Source organism: Melanotaenia boesemani, chromosome 1 (assembly GCF_017639745.1).
Source record: "Melanotaenia boesemani isolate fMelBoe1 chromosome 1, fMelBoe1.pri, whole genome shotgun sequence".
Lineage (NCBI taxonomy): Eukaryota > Metazoa > Chordata > Actinopteri > Atheriniformes > Melanotaeniidae > Melanotaenia > Melanotaenia boesemani.
In genome coordinates, this window is record NC_055682.1 from 17,406,147 (window position 1) to 17,423,568 (window position 17,422).

The 17,422-nt window shown below is 36.9% G+C and overlaps 2 protein-coding genes across 2 annotated transcripts; one reads left to right on the forward strand and one right to left on the reverse strand.

Annotated features, from left to right (window-relative positions):
* Positions 1-346: 346 nt before the first annotated feature.
* On the reverse strand, positions 347-7,788 carry ca7 (carbonic anhydrase VII). Its single transcript, XM_041972998.1, has 7 exons — positions 7,710-7,788; positions 7,055-7,252; positions 5,249-5,367; positions 4,936-5,031; positions 4,493-4,555; positions 4,238-4,393; positions 347-1,544 (listed from the first exon to the last, which is right to left on the reverse strand). The coding sequence occupies exons 1-7, from the start codon at positions 7,744-7,746 to the stop codon at positions 1,425-1,427; spliced, it is 789 nt and encodes a 262-aa protein (XP_041828932.1). The 5' UTR covers positions 7,747-7,788; the 3' UTR covers positions 347-1,424.
* Positions 7,789-9,627: 1,839 nt separating this feature from the next.
* Positions 9,628-15,069, forward strand: nae1 (nedd8 activating enzyme E1 subunit 1). Its single transcript, XM_041993426.1, has 20 exons — positions 9,628-9,733; positions 10,139-10,242; positions 10,333-10,393; positions 10,531-10,561; positions 10,730-10,801; positions 11,060-11,139; positions 11,250-11,359; positions 11,507-11,616; positions 11,716-11,778; positions 11,903-11,966; positions 12,054-12,145; positions 12,255-12,314; positions 12,420-12,553; positions 12,712-12,787; positions 12,946-12,985; positions 13,501-13,587; positions 13,719-13,811; positions 14,254-14,368; positions 14,453-14,502; positions 14,628-15,069. The coding sequence occupies exons 1-20, from the start codon at positions 9,654-9,656 to the stop codon at positions 14,735-14,737; spliced, it is 1,632 nt and encodes a 543-aa protein (XP_041849360.1). The 5' UTR covers positions 9,628-9,653; the 3' UTR covers positions 14,738-15,069.
* The last annotated feature ends 2,353 nt before the right edge of the window (positions 15,070-17,422 follow it).

Sequence of the window (17,422 nt, forward strand, 5' to 3'; positions counted from 1 at the left end):
GAGATCTTATCTATTTGTTCCATAAATTTCTGGGATTATAATAAAAGGCAATGTCTTCAGTTTTTAGGCTCCTCATATCTGGAAGCAGCTCTCTGCTTGTGTGCAAGTTACACACAACTTCTCTTTATTATCTCTTTCATCTGATTTTGTTTGTCATTTTTATATTTTTAGTCCTTTTGATTTAAATTTGACTTTTTGTTTCATTTGCCAGCAGAATTGCTTTTATAACAATGTCTTAATTTATAAATACTTTTTCTATGATTACCCACCTTTCATAGTTATTAATCTGACAATTTTAGCACCCACTCATACACATTATGATATATTTAAATATATGAAAAAGTCAAACAATTAGAATTTTATTCTATTAAGCAAACATTGCAAAAATACAAATGCATTACAAAAATATTCAAAAGACCAATAAGTTACATTCATAAATCAACAACTAAACTATCTGTGATATCAATGTTCATTTGTGCGTTGTTCTTCCATGTCAAGCAGCTGTGTTAGTAAAATACCAGCCCATCTACATCAATGACCAGCATTACACAAAGCTGCCATAACTCACCCAAGTGCAGCACCTATGTCTCTGATGGGCATTAATATGAGACTGTGCAGAAATGAGCTGCAAATTTAAGTGTGAATTACATCATTAGATCCTGCATAGTAGGGAAAACCAAAAGAAAAAAATACACTTACTCAGAATGCATAATTTACAGGACGCATCTGTTAGAGTGATTTTGCTGAAAATTTACTTCAAATTGTGACTGCCAAAGTCAAATTAACACCAAATACCCACCCTGTTGTGAATTAGGGGATGAATATCTCTTGAGCTTAAAGGACAAGACATTTATGCCCTCTGTCGTGGACAACAAATGAGTTAAGATAAGAGCAACGCTAATCTGACTGCCTTAAGGGCTGGAAATCCACCAGCAGTAAGGCCAGCAGAAGGGTATCAATGTGAAAAGCAGCAATAAACCTGCAGTGCAATGAACTAATCAGATGCATATCACAAATTGAAGACTGTTGTTAAATCTTGTTGCTTTGGCTATGCATGTCTTCCTTAAATAACTATTGGAGCCTGAGCAAATCGAGCCTTCAAATCTTCAGTTTATAGTTTATAATACTAGAATAATGACAAAAAAATCTATCTTCTATTTTTTGATCATTTATCGTAATATTCCATTATGATTACAATGGTTCACAAATTCCCTTTTATGCATCATGAAATCATCAAAAAAATAGCTTGACACTGACTTCTCTGACCAGTAGAGGGAAACATCTAAGTTTTCTAGCAGAGAACTTTCCCCTCTCTTCAGGACAAACTACAGCGAATGTAAAAGCACATTCCCAGCCACTTAATGTATTCACTCTTTTTTTTCTTTTTTTTTAACCTATGACTTCATGTGTCTTAAAAAGTTATATTAATTGGAGGAACGCACTTTCCTGCCTTTGAGAGGCTGTGGAGGTCTGAAGTTGTTCTCCATGCGCATCCTTTGATCTTCTTCCTCTCCAGAGAACAGGAGCATTCTGAACTTTCCTAGCTGCATTGTGGGAGAGAGAAACAAAATCACAGAAATAAAAAGAAGTTAAAAAAGTATTTTCGTTTTATTAAACAAGTTCTGTCCTCTACCTCTTCTTTATATTAAATATTTTAACCATGTCATAGAATAAAACTACTAGAGTAAAACTAACAATACACTAATAAGTTGGCTTACAAACCACAAGCCCATTTATTGCTGCAGAGTAAATAATTAAAGTAATTTAGTTTCAGTATGACTTGAGGGTAACACACTTAGCTGAACAATGTCTATGGAATTAACTCAAACTACAACCCTGATGTATTTTGCAGGTAAAAGAGTCATTTTTCTCTTACAAATATGTGATTGATCATCAGTAACATCTCTTTTTTTGTGTGTGTAAAAAAGCTGTAACTTTTCTTTACATTTTCAAATGTTTCTGTTCATTCCTACCATGTTTAAGAGCTTTATTACCAACAGTAAATTGAGAACAGCTTATTAGTCAGTAACAAGTCAACGGTTAGAACCACCTGATTCAGATGTGTCTGCTATAAATACAGGGAAAGGCTATAAAAACCTATAAAGCAAAGTCAATGTGCTTTCAAGAGCCAATGATCTAGCAAACCATTATCAGAGCGTAAAAGAAGGTCCACACTGGAAAAACATAAAAAGATGTTGTAGGAAACCAAAACTGACCGCTATGCTGACAGGATTGTAAGAGCAAGAGGCCAAAACAATCAATAAATGATCAACAAAAATAGATCAGCACCGAGGCCATCCTGAATCTCTGCAACTATGATACAAGCATCACAATTAAGACTCTACAGTCATCACTTCACAAAACCAGTCTCTATGGAAACCGCTGACTTGTTTGCCAAAAGGAAGAAGGCAAAAATCAAAACCAAGAACAGCACCACCATGGTAAAGCATGGTGGTGGGAATGCAATCCAGTCCTCAAAGAAATGTGTCATTCAGCAGGTTTAACATATTTTAGTGTCCCAGCAATAGTCAGGACCTGAATCCCATTAAGAGTCTGTAGAGGGAACAAAAGAGCAGAGTAATGGCAAAGAAACCCTCCAACCTTAAAGAAAGTAAAGATGTGAAGTTCAAAAACTCAGTGGAAACTTAGTTACCAGCAATTTTAAGAACTACTGGTTCGCTGTGAGGGAAAATAAGTCATTATCATGTCAACTTTTATGGCAAGATACATCAGTGGAATGAAATTTGCCCCAAATCAAAATGGGTATGAATAGTTTTGGGCTTAACTGTACATCAAGCCAGGATATAAGAGAAAATAAGAAGTAGTGGGATAATTTACTAAGTTCAATGATTTAACATAATTTGTTGACAATTACAACAATTAAAACACTACCATTAATTCAACAATCAATACACCTCCAAAACTCAAAACAACTCACATTTTCCCTCTTAGTACCATGGCTACCATTAAGTGAGAAAAAGACAAAACAATTCCCCATAAGGGCTGTTCCCTGCTAGCACTTCTCAGTTAAAGCCCTGCATCAACCCTGTCATCCATGCATCAGGATAATCAGATGGAGGGGATCAAAGGCTTGTGGCTGGGTTGTTCAAATTGTACCTCACATCCAGCTATTCCACAGATTTACAAACAACTAGACCATAAGAGATCAGCAAATAGTGAGTGTATAATCCAGAGACTGGCAGCAGTCACCACAGGGGCAGCTCACCAGGGGACCTGGTCTGGATGTGCTGCAGAGGTCTAGTACATCAGCTTAACTTGTTGACAACCTGGAGTTATCAGACCTTGATTTTCTGATTAAATTCAGTGCTAGCAGGGATGGGTGAACTTGACCCAAACATGGCATCCATTATGAAGGAGTTTCTACACATAGAAATGTGTGGTAAATACAACCATCACCCCTTTTGGCACACTGACCCACTGATGCTGAATTGTGGTTTCACAACAAAAGAGGCTATGAATCCTTGAAGCCAAGTGGAGCATAGCCTCATATTATTTGCAGGTCAGTAGATATAAATTTTACAGATGACTAAGCATCAGAGTTTTAAAATCCGCTGTCTTATAAATTAATAAATATTAAATTTCTTTTGTGCAACCATATACTTTAAAGCACAGACAATTTAGAAATTCTTCATATTTTAAAACAGAATTTTGTTTCTGTAACACAAAATCACACTTAGGATGGAAGAAATCTGACAGCAGATAAATGCCTGTGACAGCTTATAGTAGTGCACATATACGTATTAAGGGATCAAGAAAATATAAAAGCAATGTTCACAGACTTTCTAGCTCAGTTAAAAAAAAAAGCGCCAGTGCCAAAGAGGTCTCCCATATATGGGTTGCAGCCAAGATAGTTAGACTGGTGTTAATGCTCAGTATGTGTGGCAGTGCCACGTGACTTGGAATAGTGTGCAACTACTACAGATAACACAAGATGATAGTGTGGTTTGAAGTTCTACCATAACATAAAAGGTGGAAATGGTTGGTGACAAAACTAAAAACACAACGCTCCCTTTGTCCCTCTCACTTCAATAAATAAATAAACAAGTTATGGATGTTTTCTTACTAAATTAAACTGCTGAAACTAATTTCTTTTATTCAACCATTGAAACTAAGAAACTGGCCAACTTATCACAGCAGAATGAACATGATGTTGTTATTATGTGAACTAAAAATAAAAGCATCATGTCTGAAAGGTTAGCTAGGCTGCAGCTCTCACCTGTTTTTCAGACACAGTGATTGGTTCCTTCAGAATGATCCAGGTGACACTCTCATGTAAGGGAGGTGTGGTCAGAGAGCCCAGGTAGGTCCAGTAGTGGAGGCTGCTGGGTAGGAGGCACTTAGGGTTGAAACCTTTAAAATCTGTGAGACTGCCCTGTAATGGAAACAAAGACAAAAACCTTTCTATAAAACAGCAAATATACAGAGAAGAGGTAATAAATATGTGTATTTATAATCAAAATCCAGCATTCACCTTATATTTCACCATGTATAGAGAATCTGTTATCATGTGGAGCAGTCTGTGGCCATCACCTGTCTTACATGACAAATGATATGAGAGATTTGGAGAGAATTCACACATCCTTTCTTTACACAGCATAAACACACACACGCACACAAGTTTATTTGTAGCACTTAAAGGGGAGATGTTTGGCCTGTGAAGGAAGCAGCTTTGAGCTGGACAGCTTTTACAATTTATCCAGATCACTCTCATAGATTTATTCCTTTTTAATCAAACAGTAAATCTAAAGAAAAACTTCAACCCGAGTGCCATGTCAGACACAAAAGATATCAGTGGTGCAAAGAATTAAATGGCAGCTTAACAAAAATCTGAATTCTTCCTTGGCAAATAAAAGAACTGCTACTGAAATATGGAGGAAGTGGGCAGTGTGATAGAAAATGCACTTGGGACATTACCTCTAAGAAAATACCAAGAACAGCGAGACCATCAGGAGCTGTTGATGCATCCCCAAATGTCTTGTACTTGACAGCATTCCAATGAACTAAATGGAGCTAAAGGAGGAAAAAGGGGGGACACATGCTTCTGATGATCAATTAAATGAAGTCATGTACATTATATTAACACATTCTAATGTCCTGTAAAAAGCATTTACTTATGTAGAAAATAAATATGGGCAATATAATACATCTATCCAGCTCTCAGCCATATAGTGCATATCTTTTTGTAGAAAAGTATGTATGAAACACTACTGTGATCCAAAATACAGACCTCCGATGCATAGCCATTTCCTTCAACAGTGTGCTCAGAGCCATCACATCCCTTTCCACCCCAGTGGAAGTGAAACTGTTTCAGTCTGTAGGGGTTTTCAAGAGGGCCTCCCTGGATCACTGTGCAAAAGAAAACCAGAAGAAAAAATAAATATATAATTCAAAAGTCTAATGCATGCATCTACTACACACCCCATTTACTGTGAAAACTGTTTTTAATCAATGAGCATTCTGTGAGTAACATCATCCAAAACAGCTTGGCATCTCTCATATAGACACCACAGGATGAGTCAACATGTTATCACCCAGCAGACTTCATCAAATTTCTCATTAAAAGCTGAGACACATGCAGACACACTGCCTGTCTAACCAGCAATCAGATCATTCAAAAGCTTTAGTTTAAGACGCAAACAAGGGTGCAGAATTTAAGAGAGGAATGTTCCTACTTTTGTCCAGCAAGTATTGAACTGACCCTGGCAATCACTTTGAACAGAAATTTAAATGTAACTATTTTAGTTGGTGATTGCACTGAATGGGTTGACAGATTTAATTCTCTTCTAGGTGTACCACCTGACTGACGCAGCATCACTAATAGGATTCCCTCTGTTGTCACTCACTGTGTGAGAGGCAGTAGCTAAATCAGGTTGTAATGAGGGCCTAAGCTTCATCAATCATGTTCATAGAGGTGAGGTGGAGAACATCTTCCTAACAGTTAATCCACTTCAAAAACAAAAGGAAGAAAAGACACTTAAAGACTCTACACTTAATAAAAAATCTGCTAAGTAGTGTGTATTAGGTATGATGGCTTAGCATTCTTTTTGAGGTGATTAGTAAAGAGTAAGACCTGTATATGCTGTGCTGAATCAGGTAGTCAAAGTCATATTGTTGTAAATCCTGATCTTAGCAGAGCTAAGATGAATGACTGCTGCAAGGAAAATGATGCTGACATTAAATAATAATTATTAGTGTGACTTAGATTCAGTCAGATCTTTAAAAGTAACACTCAAATAGCTCTTGATGGAAATTATTTTTCCCACCTTACATTTCTTTCCAAAACAACTGTAACACGTACGAGTGTTGACAAACATCAGGATACCACATGAATGTCTCTTTCTTTTTATTAAATCAATTATTTCCAGGGATGTTTGCATGCTCTATGAAACTCATGGAGCTAAATTGCTCACATTTCCAAGCTTATCCTTCATAATAATGGCAGGGTGGGTAATAAGTATCCACCCAGTGATAGAGACAAATATTGTCACAATAACCACTGAGATCATCTACAGGTGATTACATCTTTGTCCAGCAGACAGATACTCATACAGGTAAGTGTTGGATGCACTTTCCTGCAGCATAATCAGGCATTTACTTGCAACCTTTTATTACGGTCAGTTATGCACAAGGTTTGCACTTTCCAAAAAAAAATAAAACTCAAAGTAAACTCACTTTTTACAAACTTTTAGCCCAGATTTCCACTGCGTGTGGCTGGCAGCAGGTATGACAGCTGGATTATCTCTGAATGGTGACCTTTTTCAAAAGTTAAAAAGCAGTCAATAAGCATTAAATAGTGTAGGATTCCATATCAATGAACACTGGTCACAGCCAAGACGTCTCTACAACAAATGTCTGTTTCACCACATCTTAACATAAGTGTGAGCTCTAACTGTGCTCTAACTCTAAAACCAGAGTATTAAGCTATTTAAAATGACTGGCTGGTTTGTCTTTTTGAAAGATGTGTCATTGTTTTCTTTAAAATAAAAAATAAAAACCTGACAAAAACAGAAAAAATTGGACAGCTTTTTCTCACCTGAGCGGTCATCAGAGTCATCGAACTCCACAACTACAGAGTGTCCATTATTGGAAATGTTAATGGAGGTACAACGATCATAGATCAGAAGAATGGGGCCCAAACTGGGGTCACGGACAGCCTGATGAGGGACAATGTCAATCGGGGACTGCCGATTGCCCTGTGCAACTGGATAGTTTCTGTGCCACGCTGAAGGACCTTAAAATGATAGGAAAAATAAAATCATAAATAAAAGGAAATTAAGAGAATATATATTTCAGTATACACTAAATGTCTGATAAAATAATACATTTTCAAAGCCAATTTAACAACAATCTCAGACAGTGAATCATTATTGATAAATGCCCCCCCCTTGCAATCACCTCCAAATCCACACCAAGTCTTTAAGTACATTTAAAACGTTAAATACATTTGACTAAAAGACAAAAAAAATGACACAATGGAAATTTAACACAGCCAATCCATCCCGCCTACCCATTCCAAGACAAACGTTTAACATGACAATCGTCATCCCTTTAACCGTAGAGCTAATCTCGCATTAACAAGCATTCCCATTTTAGCAGGAAACACACGCAGCGCCTGTCAGTTCCAGCCAATCATCTGCTCCCTCCACGTGGGGAAACAGCAAATATTTTATCAAGTGTTTGAATCTTACCGTCTTCTTCTCCGTACCCCCAGTGATGTCCCGTCATTGTCCTGGTTCGCAGTTCTACTCGGACCAACTTGTCCGTGTAGCTCCGTGTCGCGGACGTGAAAGGCGATCACAGATTGATGAGGATTATTTACCTCAAAGGGGAAGGACAATTATTCCTGCTTGACACGCCCCCTTTTCACGTGTACATCTACTCACACACGCGCGCACACACACACACACATAATATAACTTATACGGTATATATGTTCATTTTGCCTATGCCGGTTTTAAATTTTGCCTTATTTAATTAAAAAAATGTGTTAAATATGTCATTTATAAAAGGCCACAATAAGCTCACCGTCTCGCTCTATATGCCATTAGATTATTTTTCACATTGGGTGTGCCCTGCTAATCAGATGAAAATCATCAATATAGTTAGGTGCAAATACTTAAATAAAACACATCTAATAAACTCTTTAAAACACTTCTTATTTAATCTGCCCACTTGCATTTAGCATGTAATGTATCACCTATGTACTGCAAAATTAGGCTATAGTTGCTATGGGCCTTTTAATAACTGTAAGTGAATGTTGTTTGTTCATGTGAAATGCATTTTTGTTCATGTGTGTTGTTATTTTTGGTTTAAAACATCTTATATGTACATATACCTGACGTATAATTAATACACTGCATTTAACTCATTTAGTTCTACTCATTTTCTTTTGGCATATTAATTTATATATGTCCATGCACAAGTTTGGATTTGCATATTTTAATTTAGTCCAGCGAGGCAAGGCAAGGCACATTTGTTTATATAGCACCTTTCATACTCTGAGGCAATTTAAAGTGCTTTACAGAACAAGAAAAAAATGATAAAAAGACAAAGAGATAAAAAGAGATAAAAATACATATGATTAAAAAGAAAATGAAAGAAAAGCTATACAGGTGAAACCATTCCATATTTGAAGGTGGCTAGAGTCAGGGCATATTTGAGGTCATCAGGAAGCTGGTTCCATCTGTGTGCGATTTGGTTATGACCTTGATATGACTGGTGAAGTTCAGGTCTGAGTCAGTCATGACCCCAAGATTCCTAACTTGAGTTTTTGTCTTTATACCTCTGGACTCAAGCAGGTAATTAACTTCTGTCCTTTCCTTATTGTTGCCAAAAACAATAACTTTGGTTTTGTTTTGTTTAACTGAATGAAGTTTGATTGCATTCAGCAGTTTACTTACTCTAAGCACTGAAAGAGCAAGTCTAGGGGACCGTAGTCACTCAGTGCATAACTATGATAGGCAACATTATTGTCATGTTTGACCTGAAACAGGGGGAGCATGTACAGGTTAAATAGTACAGTTAAATAGAATCTAACCCTGGGGGACTCCACATTTCACGGTAATCCGGTTAGATTTATGATCGCCAATGAAAACAACATAGCTCCTACCTTCAAGGTACGATCTGAGCCAACTGAGGGCTGTACCTGATAATACCACCCACTTTTCCAGTCTGTCAAGGAAGATTTTATGGTCCACAATATCAAAAGCTGCACTGAGATCAAGTAGCACCAGAACTGATGTTTTACCCAAATCCGCCTTAAGTCTGTATTGACACAAATGTCATTTAACACATTTGTCAATGCAGTCTCAGTACTGTGATGTTGTTTAAAGCGAGGGCCACAGTCCTGCAGGTTTTAATGTTTCCTGGTGCCAACACAGCTGACTCATATCAAATGGATCTGTCAGCGTGTGTGTGTGTGTATATATATATATATATATATATATATATATATATATATATATATACATATATATATAATTTAATACTAATAATAAATAATAAATATAAAAGCAGTTTTATTTTTAAACGTCTTTTATAATCGCAGTTTGTAGTATAATTTATAACGAAAGTGCGCGCGTGGATTTCCGCGTCGCTACATTTGTGTCGAATCTGGAGTTGAGGTAGTAAAAATGCGTTCAAAGACGTCACCAATTGGAAAGATGGCAGCAACCAAAGCCTCCAAGGAACAAAAATACGACAGACAACTCAGGTAAAACTAAACAATATTAGAATTTGGGCAAAGAAATTATATTAATTTAGCTAAAAAATAAAATAAAAAAACGAGAATATTTCATTTCAGAGGTTACAGCACAGACATTTTCGAAGCCGCAGTGCTAACGTTAGCTAGCATTAGCTCGCTAGTAATTTCACCTAAGCATCGTTAGCTTTGAGGTTGATGGGGTGGCTTGCTCATACCTGTTTCGAGTTTGCTCGTCTTTCAGAGCTCCTAGTTTTTGCATTAACACCCCATTTCAGACAATACTGGTTGTGTTTGCTGTTTTAACAACAGTAAGAGCACAGGATAGTCGGAGTTATCAAAAGTGTATTACTGTTTATGTAAAGTGCCTCATTGTGTTGTTACACCGGCTAATCAAGGAGATTTGAACATTTTCAGATTGTGGGGTGACCATGGTCAAGAAGCATTGGAAAATGCACATGTATGTCTCATCAACGCCACAGCAACTGGTACAGAGTTACTGAAAAATCTAGTACTACCAGGCAAGTAGATGAGGTTCTGTGTTGCTGATAGTGCTGATGGAGAAAACATGTCTGATTGAGTGAACTGAGTTTTTTTTTTTTTTTTTACAGGGATTGGAGCATTCACCATAGTTGATGGACACATAGTAACTGGGGAAGATGCAGGGCACAAGTAAAACTGTTTTTTTTTTTTTTTTTTTTTTTATAGATGATCTTTGTCTAAATAATTAGTCACTATTAGTTTTATTAATAAACTCTCACTATTATTAGTAAATAATTAGTTTCCAACCTCTTAATCTCGTTTTGCAGCTTTTTCCTCAGCAAAGACAGCATTGGGAAAGTAAGCATTCCTGGATTTTTACTAATCAAATTAATCTTGCTTGATCTTGGTCATTTCTTTTTGACCTCCATAGACAGTAACGCAATGACCATGCATTTGTCCATACCTGTTCATCATTTTTAATCTCTTTTAAGTAAAATATATTGTGTCTTTGGTGTTATGATGCAGAACAGAGCACTGGCTGCCACTGAACTGCTGCAAGAACTGAACAGTGATGTGTCAGGAAACTTTGTTGAGGAGGTTAGTATTTCTTACGTTTTGATCCACTGCAGAAGAATTTTATTAGAAATGAAATCATACAACTCCTTTATTGCCATTTCAGGTCTTTTGTATAGATAATAGAAAACATATGAAAGATACTCTGCAAGGTTGAAGGACCTTTTAATCTATAAATGCAAGATATTCTGTGTAAATATAAGATGAAATCCTCGAAGATGATCACCAATGTGATAGTGACAGAAATTTGTTTTGTAATCTGTCTCATTTTATTTCCTACAGAGTCCAGACAAGCTTCTTGACAACGATCCAGAATTTTTCCACAGGTTTACCATTGTCATTGGTGTCCAGTTGCCAGAAAGGTATAAGATAATCTATCTGCGCTCCTGCTTTTGATCCCACTTAAGTTTGGTCAGCTTCATTTGTTATGTTTTCTGTAAACACAAATTTTCCCTTTTGTAATATTCCACAGCATGTGTTTGAGGCTTGGCTCAGTCCTGTGGAGTGCCTCTGTACCTTTTCTAGTCTGTAAATCTTACGGCCTCATAGGCTACATGAGACTGGTGGTGCAGGAACACACAGGTTGGTGGCTCCAGCAGTTTTATATATTTAAACTTTTTTTTTCTGTTTAGTTATTTCACATTACCAAATTTCTGACATTTTATAAATGTAAGTAACATGTTAAACATTTTTGTATATGTGTTGATGTTTTCCTGTTTTCCTCATCAGTGGTTGAATCTCATCCAGACAATGCTTTGGAGGACCTAAGATTGGATCAGCCTTTTGACGAATTTAAGAATCACATTGAGTCCTACGATCTTGACAGCATGGACAAGAAGGTTTATACTTTATTTGAGCATACAAACTTCTACAGTATTTTAACTGTTGCATTTGTGGAAAACTAAAATATTCCTCTCCATTTTCCATTTAATCAATAGGATCACAGTCACACACCATGGATTATTATCGTTGCAAAATACTTGGAAATATGGCTCAGTGAGGTGTGTGTGATAATTCTGTTGGCTTTCTAATGACTAGATGTCCATCAGAACATCTCATCACTTTTATTATTTTGTGAGTGTTATTGTTTACTGTTAATAATAATGGTCTTGTTTTTTGATGCAGCACAATGGTCAGCCTCCAAAAAATTACAAAGACAAAGAGGCCTTCAGACAAATGATTCGTACAGGTATCTTTGCACCTCTGGATTGTTATTGCTTTATTCCACTGACTTGATGGTGCAATTTATCTTAGATTTCTTTCCTCAACCTTTTAGGGATCATGAAGAGTGAGAATGGTGTCCCAGAGGATGAAGAAAACTTTGAGGAAGCTATAAAGAATGTCAATACAGCTTTAAATCTAACCACGGTGCTGGATTTTAAATGCTCTCTCGCTTTTATTGTCATTTTGTAAATCAACTGCTCTTCAGTGAGTCTGCTCTTCTTCTTGTAAAGTCTCTTTTTTTTTTTCTCTGCAGATTCCAAATACTGTTGAAGACCTCTTCAATAGTGAGCAGTGTAACAACATCACTGCACAGGTTGTGCTTATATTTATCATATTTATGTAAAAAATATATACCTAGTTCTTAATTTTTAGAAAAAGTTTTAACAGTAGGGGATTTTGTTTTTGCCCTTTGGTGTAGAGTTCACCCTTCTGGGTGATGCTGCGAGCTGTGAAGGAATTTGTTCATAATGAAGGTAGTGGAAGTCTTCCTCTTCGTGGAACCATCCCAGACATGATCGCAGACTCTCAGAAGTTCATCAACCTTCAAAATGTGTAAGTGGGAAATATTAGCATACTGGCTAAGCTATGTAGATGGGTTTGTTGGGTAGTATGTGAGTAACAGAAATGGACATTTCTCTCAGCCAATATTGAATCTGATTTTAGCTTTCTTGCAGGTGAATTGTGGTTTATTTTTGTATGTTTTATTGCAGTTACAGGGAAAAAGCCATGCAGGATGCTGCATCTGTTTCTAAGCAAGTAGAATATTTACTACAGTCTGTTGGAAAGGTATGTAGAACCCCCAAATCCTCTGAGCAGGATCATTTGCATGTCTTTAAAATATAGGTCATATATATTTTGTTGCATTTATCAAATGGTAACAGTTTGCTGCTCAGAAAGTTGATAAATAAAAAAATTATCCCACAAATTATTGTTTTTTTTACTAGTCACCAGAATGCATCTCAGAGAAGGACATCAAGCTGTTTTGTAAGCAACACTTTCTTTAATTAACTTTCAATATATTCTCTATACATACATCTGATCTGTAAAAACTCAGAGGCCTATATACAGTGTGCCTGTGTGTTTTTTGTAGAGTTAAGTCTAACCACATTTTAAACCAATTTATGTGTTGCGTTTTTAAGTTGGATAAATAACCTTTATTTAAAATATACAACAACATTGGCTAATATGTTCATGACATTTTATGCACTGTGCATGTAAACAGACCCACTGAGGACCCTTTTTGAGGGAGATGTATCAGGCAATTCAGCTGCGCTTGGAAGCAACATGTCTTTCATGTGTTGCCCTCATACTGCAGCACTTCCTTTTCAACATCAAAGTTTTAATTCATGCAAGTTTTCTGCTGTTATGTGTAATGGCTTCATTATGTGCAAACTCACCAGAGCTGATGAATCTAGACCATGATGTTCTTTTTAATTAGGACTGTTGTACCTGCAGCAGATTTTTTTTCCTAACTGAGGCCTTTTATTGCTTGTGTCCAGGTAAGAATGCATCCTTCCTGCGAGTGGTACGCTGCAGGTCTTTGGCTGAGGAATATAACGTGGATTCAGTAAATAAAGATGAAATCAGTAAGTTTTCAGATTAGATTTTCTGTTCAGCTTTGGTCATTTTTATTGTGTATGCTCAGGCTATCTTTAGTAGTGCTTGTTCCGTTGGTAAGCATGAAGCACTTTCTCCTCTCACTGCGTTGTCTCCTCAGCCTCATGTATGGACAGTCCAGACAGTGAGATGGTCTTCTACCTCATGCTTCGTGCTGTTGATCGCTTCTATCAGCAGCACTCTCGCTACCCTGGTATGACTTATTTTTCTGAGAAAGATTTGAACTGAACAGGATGTGAATCTCTTCCATTTAATGTCTCACATCTTCACAATATTACAGTGTCTTATAAGTTAATTAAGCTGGACATTTCCCTACTTTTCGAAGATTTTTGGTGATTATCATGCATAGTAAAAAATGTACTGTTATTAGATATGTTAGCAATTAAAAGATGCACGGTGATGTGACCAAGATGAGTAACACAAAATTAAAATGAGTAAAAAGCTCTGAGGAGAATGCAAGTTTGTATCATTAGAGCTGGCTGAGGTGTCAAGAGAAAATACTTTGAATTGCCACATATATAGGAAAGACTTGTTAATTCACACCATAATATGATGACTTTACCTCCTCTGAAGCAACACACAGAAGTGATAATTGTCTCACTTATTTTTTTGTTTGTTTCCCTCTTTCATGACAGGAGTGTATAATTACCAGGTCGAAGAGGACATCAGCAAACTGAAGCTGTGTGTGAACAGTCTGCTGCAGGAGTACAGCCTTAATGTCAACATCAAAGACGACTATATCCATGAGTTGTATGTCCTGGTCACTGCTGGATTGACTGATCAGATTGACTATTTAAAATTGTCGAATAATCTGTAACTCTTTTACTCCTGCAGCTGTCGGTACGGTGCAGCAGAGCCACACACAGTTTCTGCTTTTTTGGGAGGTAAAGTCTTAGTACTCATTACATTCATTGATTCCTGATATTTAAATACCTCATATCCCTCCTGCTAATAATGTATCCTGCTAATAATTGAAAAATGTCTGTAATTTTTTTTTGTGTGTGTGTAGGATCAGCTGCTCAAGAGGCTATCAAGATCATCAGCCACCAGTTTGTGCCGTTCAACAACACTTTTATTTATAATGCAATGTCACAGACTTCTGCAACATTTCAGTTATGAATACTATCAGCTTGTCAGCAGATGCATCTAAACTGTCCTTGAGATTTTGTAAACAATGTATTTAAGTGCTTCTTGTGGAAAGGATGGTAGGGAATCACGCACCCATGGTTGTTTTCTTTAGTGTTTTTATTTTTCCATTCTTGTTCTAAACAAACCTAGAAATGAAACTTGCAAATACATAACCTTCATGTAGTATTTTCATCTGTGATGATATATTACAAAATAGCAGCACTTTGTTTCCTTTCTGTCTTTTATTATTTTGTGTTTGGAGCAACCTCTGTAAAACATGTAGTGTTTAACTGCCGTATTAATATAAAAGATTCAAGAATTTACCCGTGTTTGTTTTATTTTTTAAGTGAAAGGGGACACCAGCACTCGAAACAGAAACTGACCTTGGCTCATCTGCCAGTTTTACCTCTGCTTAATTACACTCGGGCAAATCAGCTGGAGAAATATTTTACATTTTGAAATTTGTAATGTGTAAAGTAGTCATGAACACTCATCTTCCCTGCAGTCAGTGCTCAGAGCTCTTTTAGTTTCATCAATTGGGGAGAAAGGGATGAGGCTGAACTATGAGCTACTCAGACAAGTGGCCACAGAAGCAACAACTCAAACCTAAAAATTATAGCAAATTTGACTGTCAGTTTTTTAAACAAATATTTAACTATCACAATTTCTCAGCAGAAAAACTACCTTCTTGCTTAGCACCTTTGTGTGCACAGTAATATGATATGCTGTCTAAATAACCCTATAAGCAGCTAGGAGTTATTTAGTATTTATTAGAGGGCACAGTTATTTATTCTTGATAAATTATCACTGAAAAGCACATGTGCTGCTTGGGAAGCCTGTATTGTGACTTTTCTCTTCATCTGACACTAGAGGGCACTCCTCCTTTACTATTTGGTGATCAGAGTCCTACACAGTGACCTATGAATGTTGACTCGTATTCATGCAGCTTTTGATGTAATCAAGCAAAAAAACTTGGAATGTTAACTATTAGCCAGCACGCTGTTTCTCGGCAGCACCGAGAGATACTGTTTGCTCTTCATGATGAGTATGGTGGGATGTGCTGCACAGATTCTTTCCAGAGTATTACAAGTGTTGTTATGATGTAACTGTGGGGCAGATGAAGTTTGCCTGTGTCTTATTTCCAGATTAAGCTGAGTGGAAATGTGTCCTGAACAAACCTCACTGTGCCACCTTCATGCCTTCCAATACACTATCTGTCTCACATTTTCTCATGCACACACACATGCCATCTCCAGCTGTCTGAGAGGGATCAAGCAGGTTGCCAAGATGTACTCTGGCCATTTCCTAAATCAAGAATTTGTCCTCTGCCTTTTAAAGATTATCATGTCTCCCTCCATCAATCCCTGCCTTTTAAGATTACCATGTGGCGGTGCCAGGTTTGTCGGCGCGAAACAGAACATCCTCCTTTACATAAAGTCATCAGAAACTCAAATGACCTGGAATCTATTCATTTTTACTCACTGCTGCAGCTTTTCTTTCACTTGTTCTTAACAGCTTCTGAGGAGGCATGAAACCATAACTTGGAACTATTTTTGAAGGCCATTTGTCCAGCTAGTTTATACACACCTATCTCCACATCCTATAACACAGGGCCACTCAATTTGGACCCACAAAGGCCGCAGCCCTGTAGCTTTTCAGTGTCTCTGTCTCCATGCGCCTAAATACCTGATTCAAATTCAGTGAATCCAACAGCCTATCAAGTTCTGCACAATGACTCATTTATTTGAGTTAGGTGTGCTGGAGCTGGGAGACATTGAAAATCTGCAGGGTTGCAGCCCTCGTTGGTTTAAATTGAGTAGCCCTAGAGCATGAATCTTTCACTGGTGATGATCCAAAACTTACCAAAATGGGTTCAGATGTGTCTCTGTATCTGCTTCATACAGAGACTCTTGAGACTTTTTGCATGTCCTTGTAACTCAACACCCCGACTCCTGATAAGAGATAACATGGTAACAAACAAGCCTTTTCTGATGCAACAGACCTGCTACTCTTCTTTTTGGGAGATTTTTCATTGAGGCATTAACAGCAAGCAAAGTCAAGTACTGAAAGTAAGTTTCTAGCAGAAGTTGAAAATGAATAAAATGACATTAAAAATGTATGACGTTTCAACATTATGAAGTAGCCTATCATCTGTTGTAATAATGTAGTGTTTAACTGCACATATGTAAACATATAAAATGCTCTCAAATAATCTCAACATCAGATAAAAAAATCTAAAAAATACCAAAAAAAAACAAAACAAAAAGAAAAATTCACACCATTAATGAATTAATTCATTAATTATCCACTTAAAACCAGTGGACACAAATTAAATACTCACTTCAGTCATGTGATACTGGATTAATTCTTTTTACATTTCTAATGTATTGCTTATGTATCGTTTGAATGTAGACACTCTTTACTAACTGATATATGCAGAAGTAGATATGTCCTGAAAAATAAGATTAATTTCTCCATCAAACCTATTTTCATCCGGTCAGCACTGTGGCTTTCACATGACTGCAGGTCGTGACTTGGCTTTGTTGGGACTTGTGAGGCACTCATCCAAGACCATGCTTCTCTTTGGGACTCAAAAATTGAATAAGCAACACATTCTGGAAAAAAAAAAGCATGGGAGTGTGAAAGTTTAAAGACTGAAACAGCAACAATATGGAG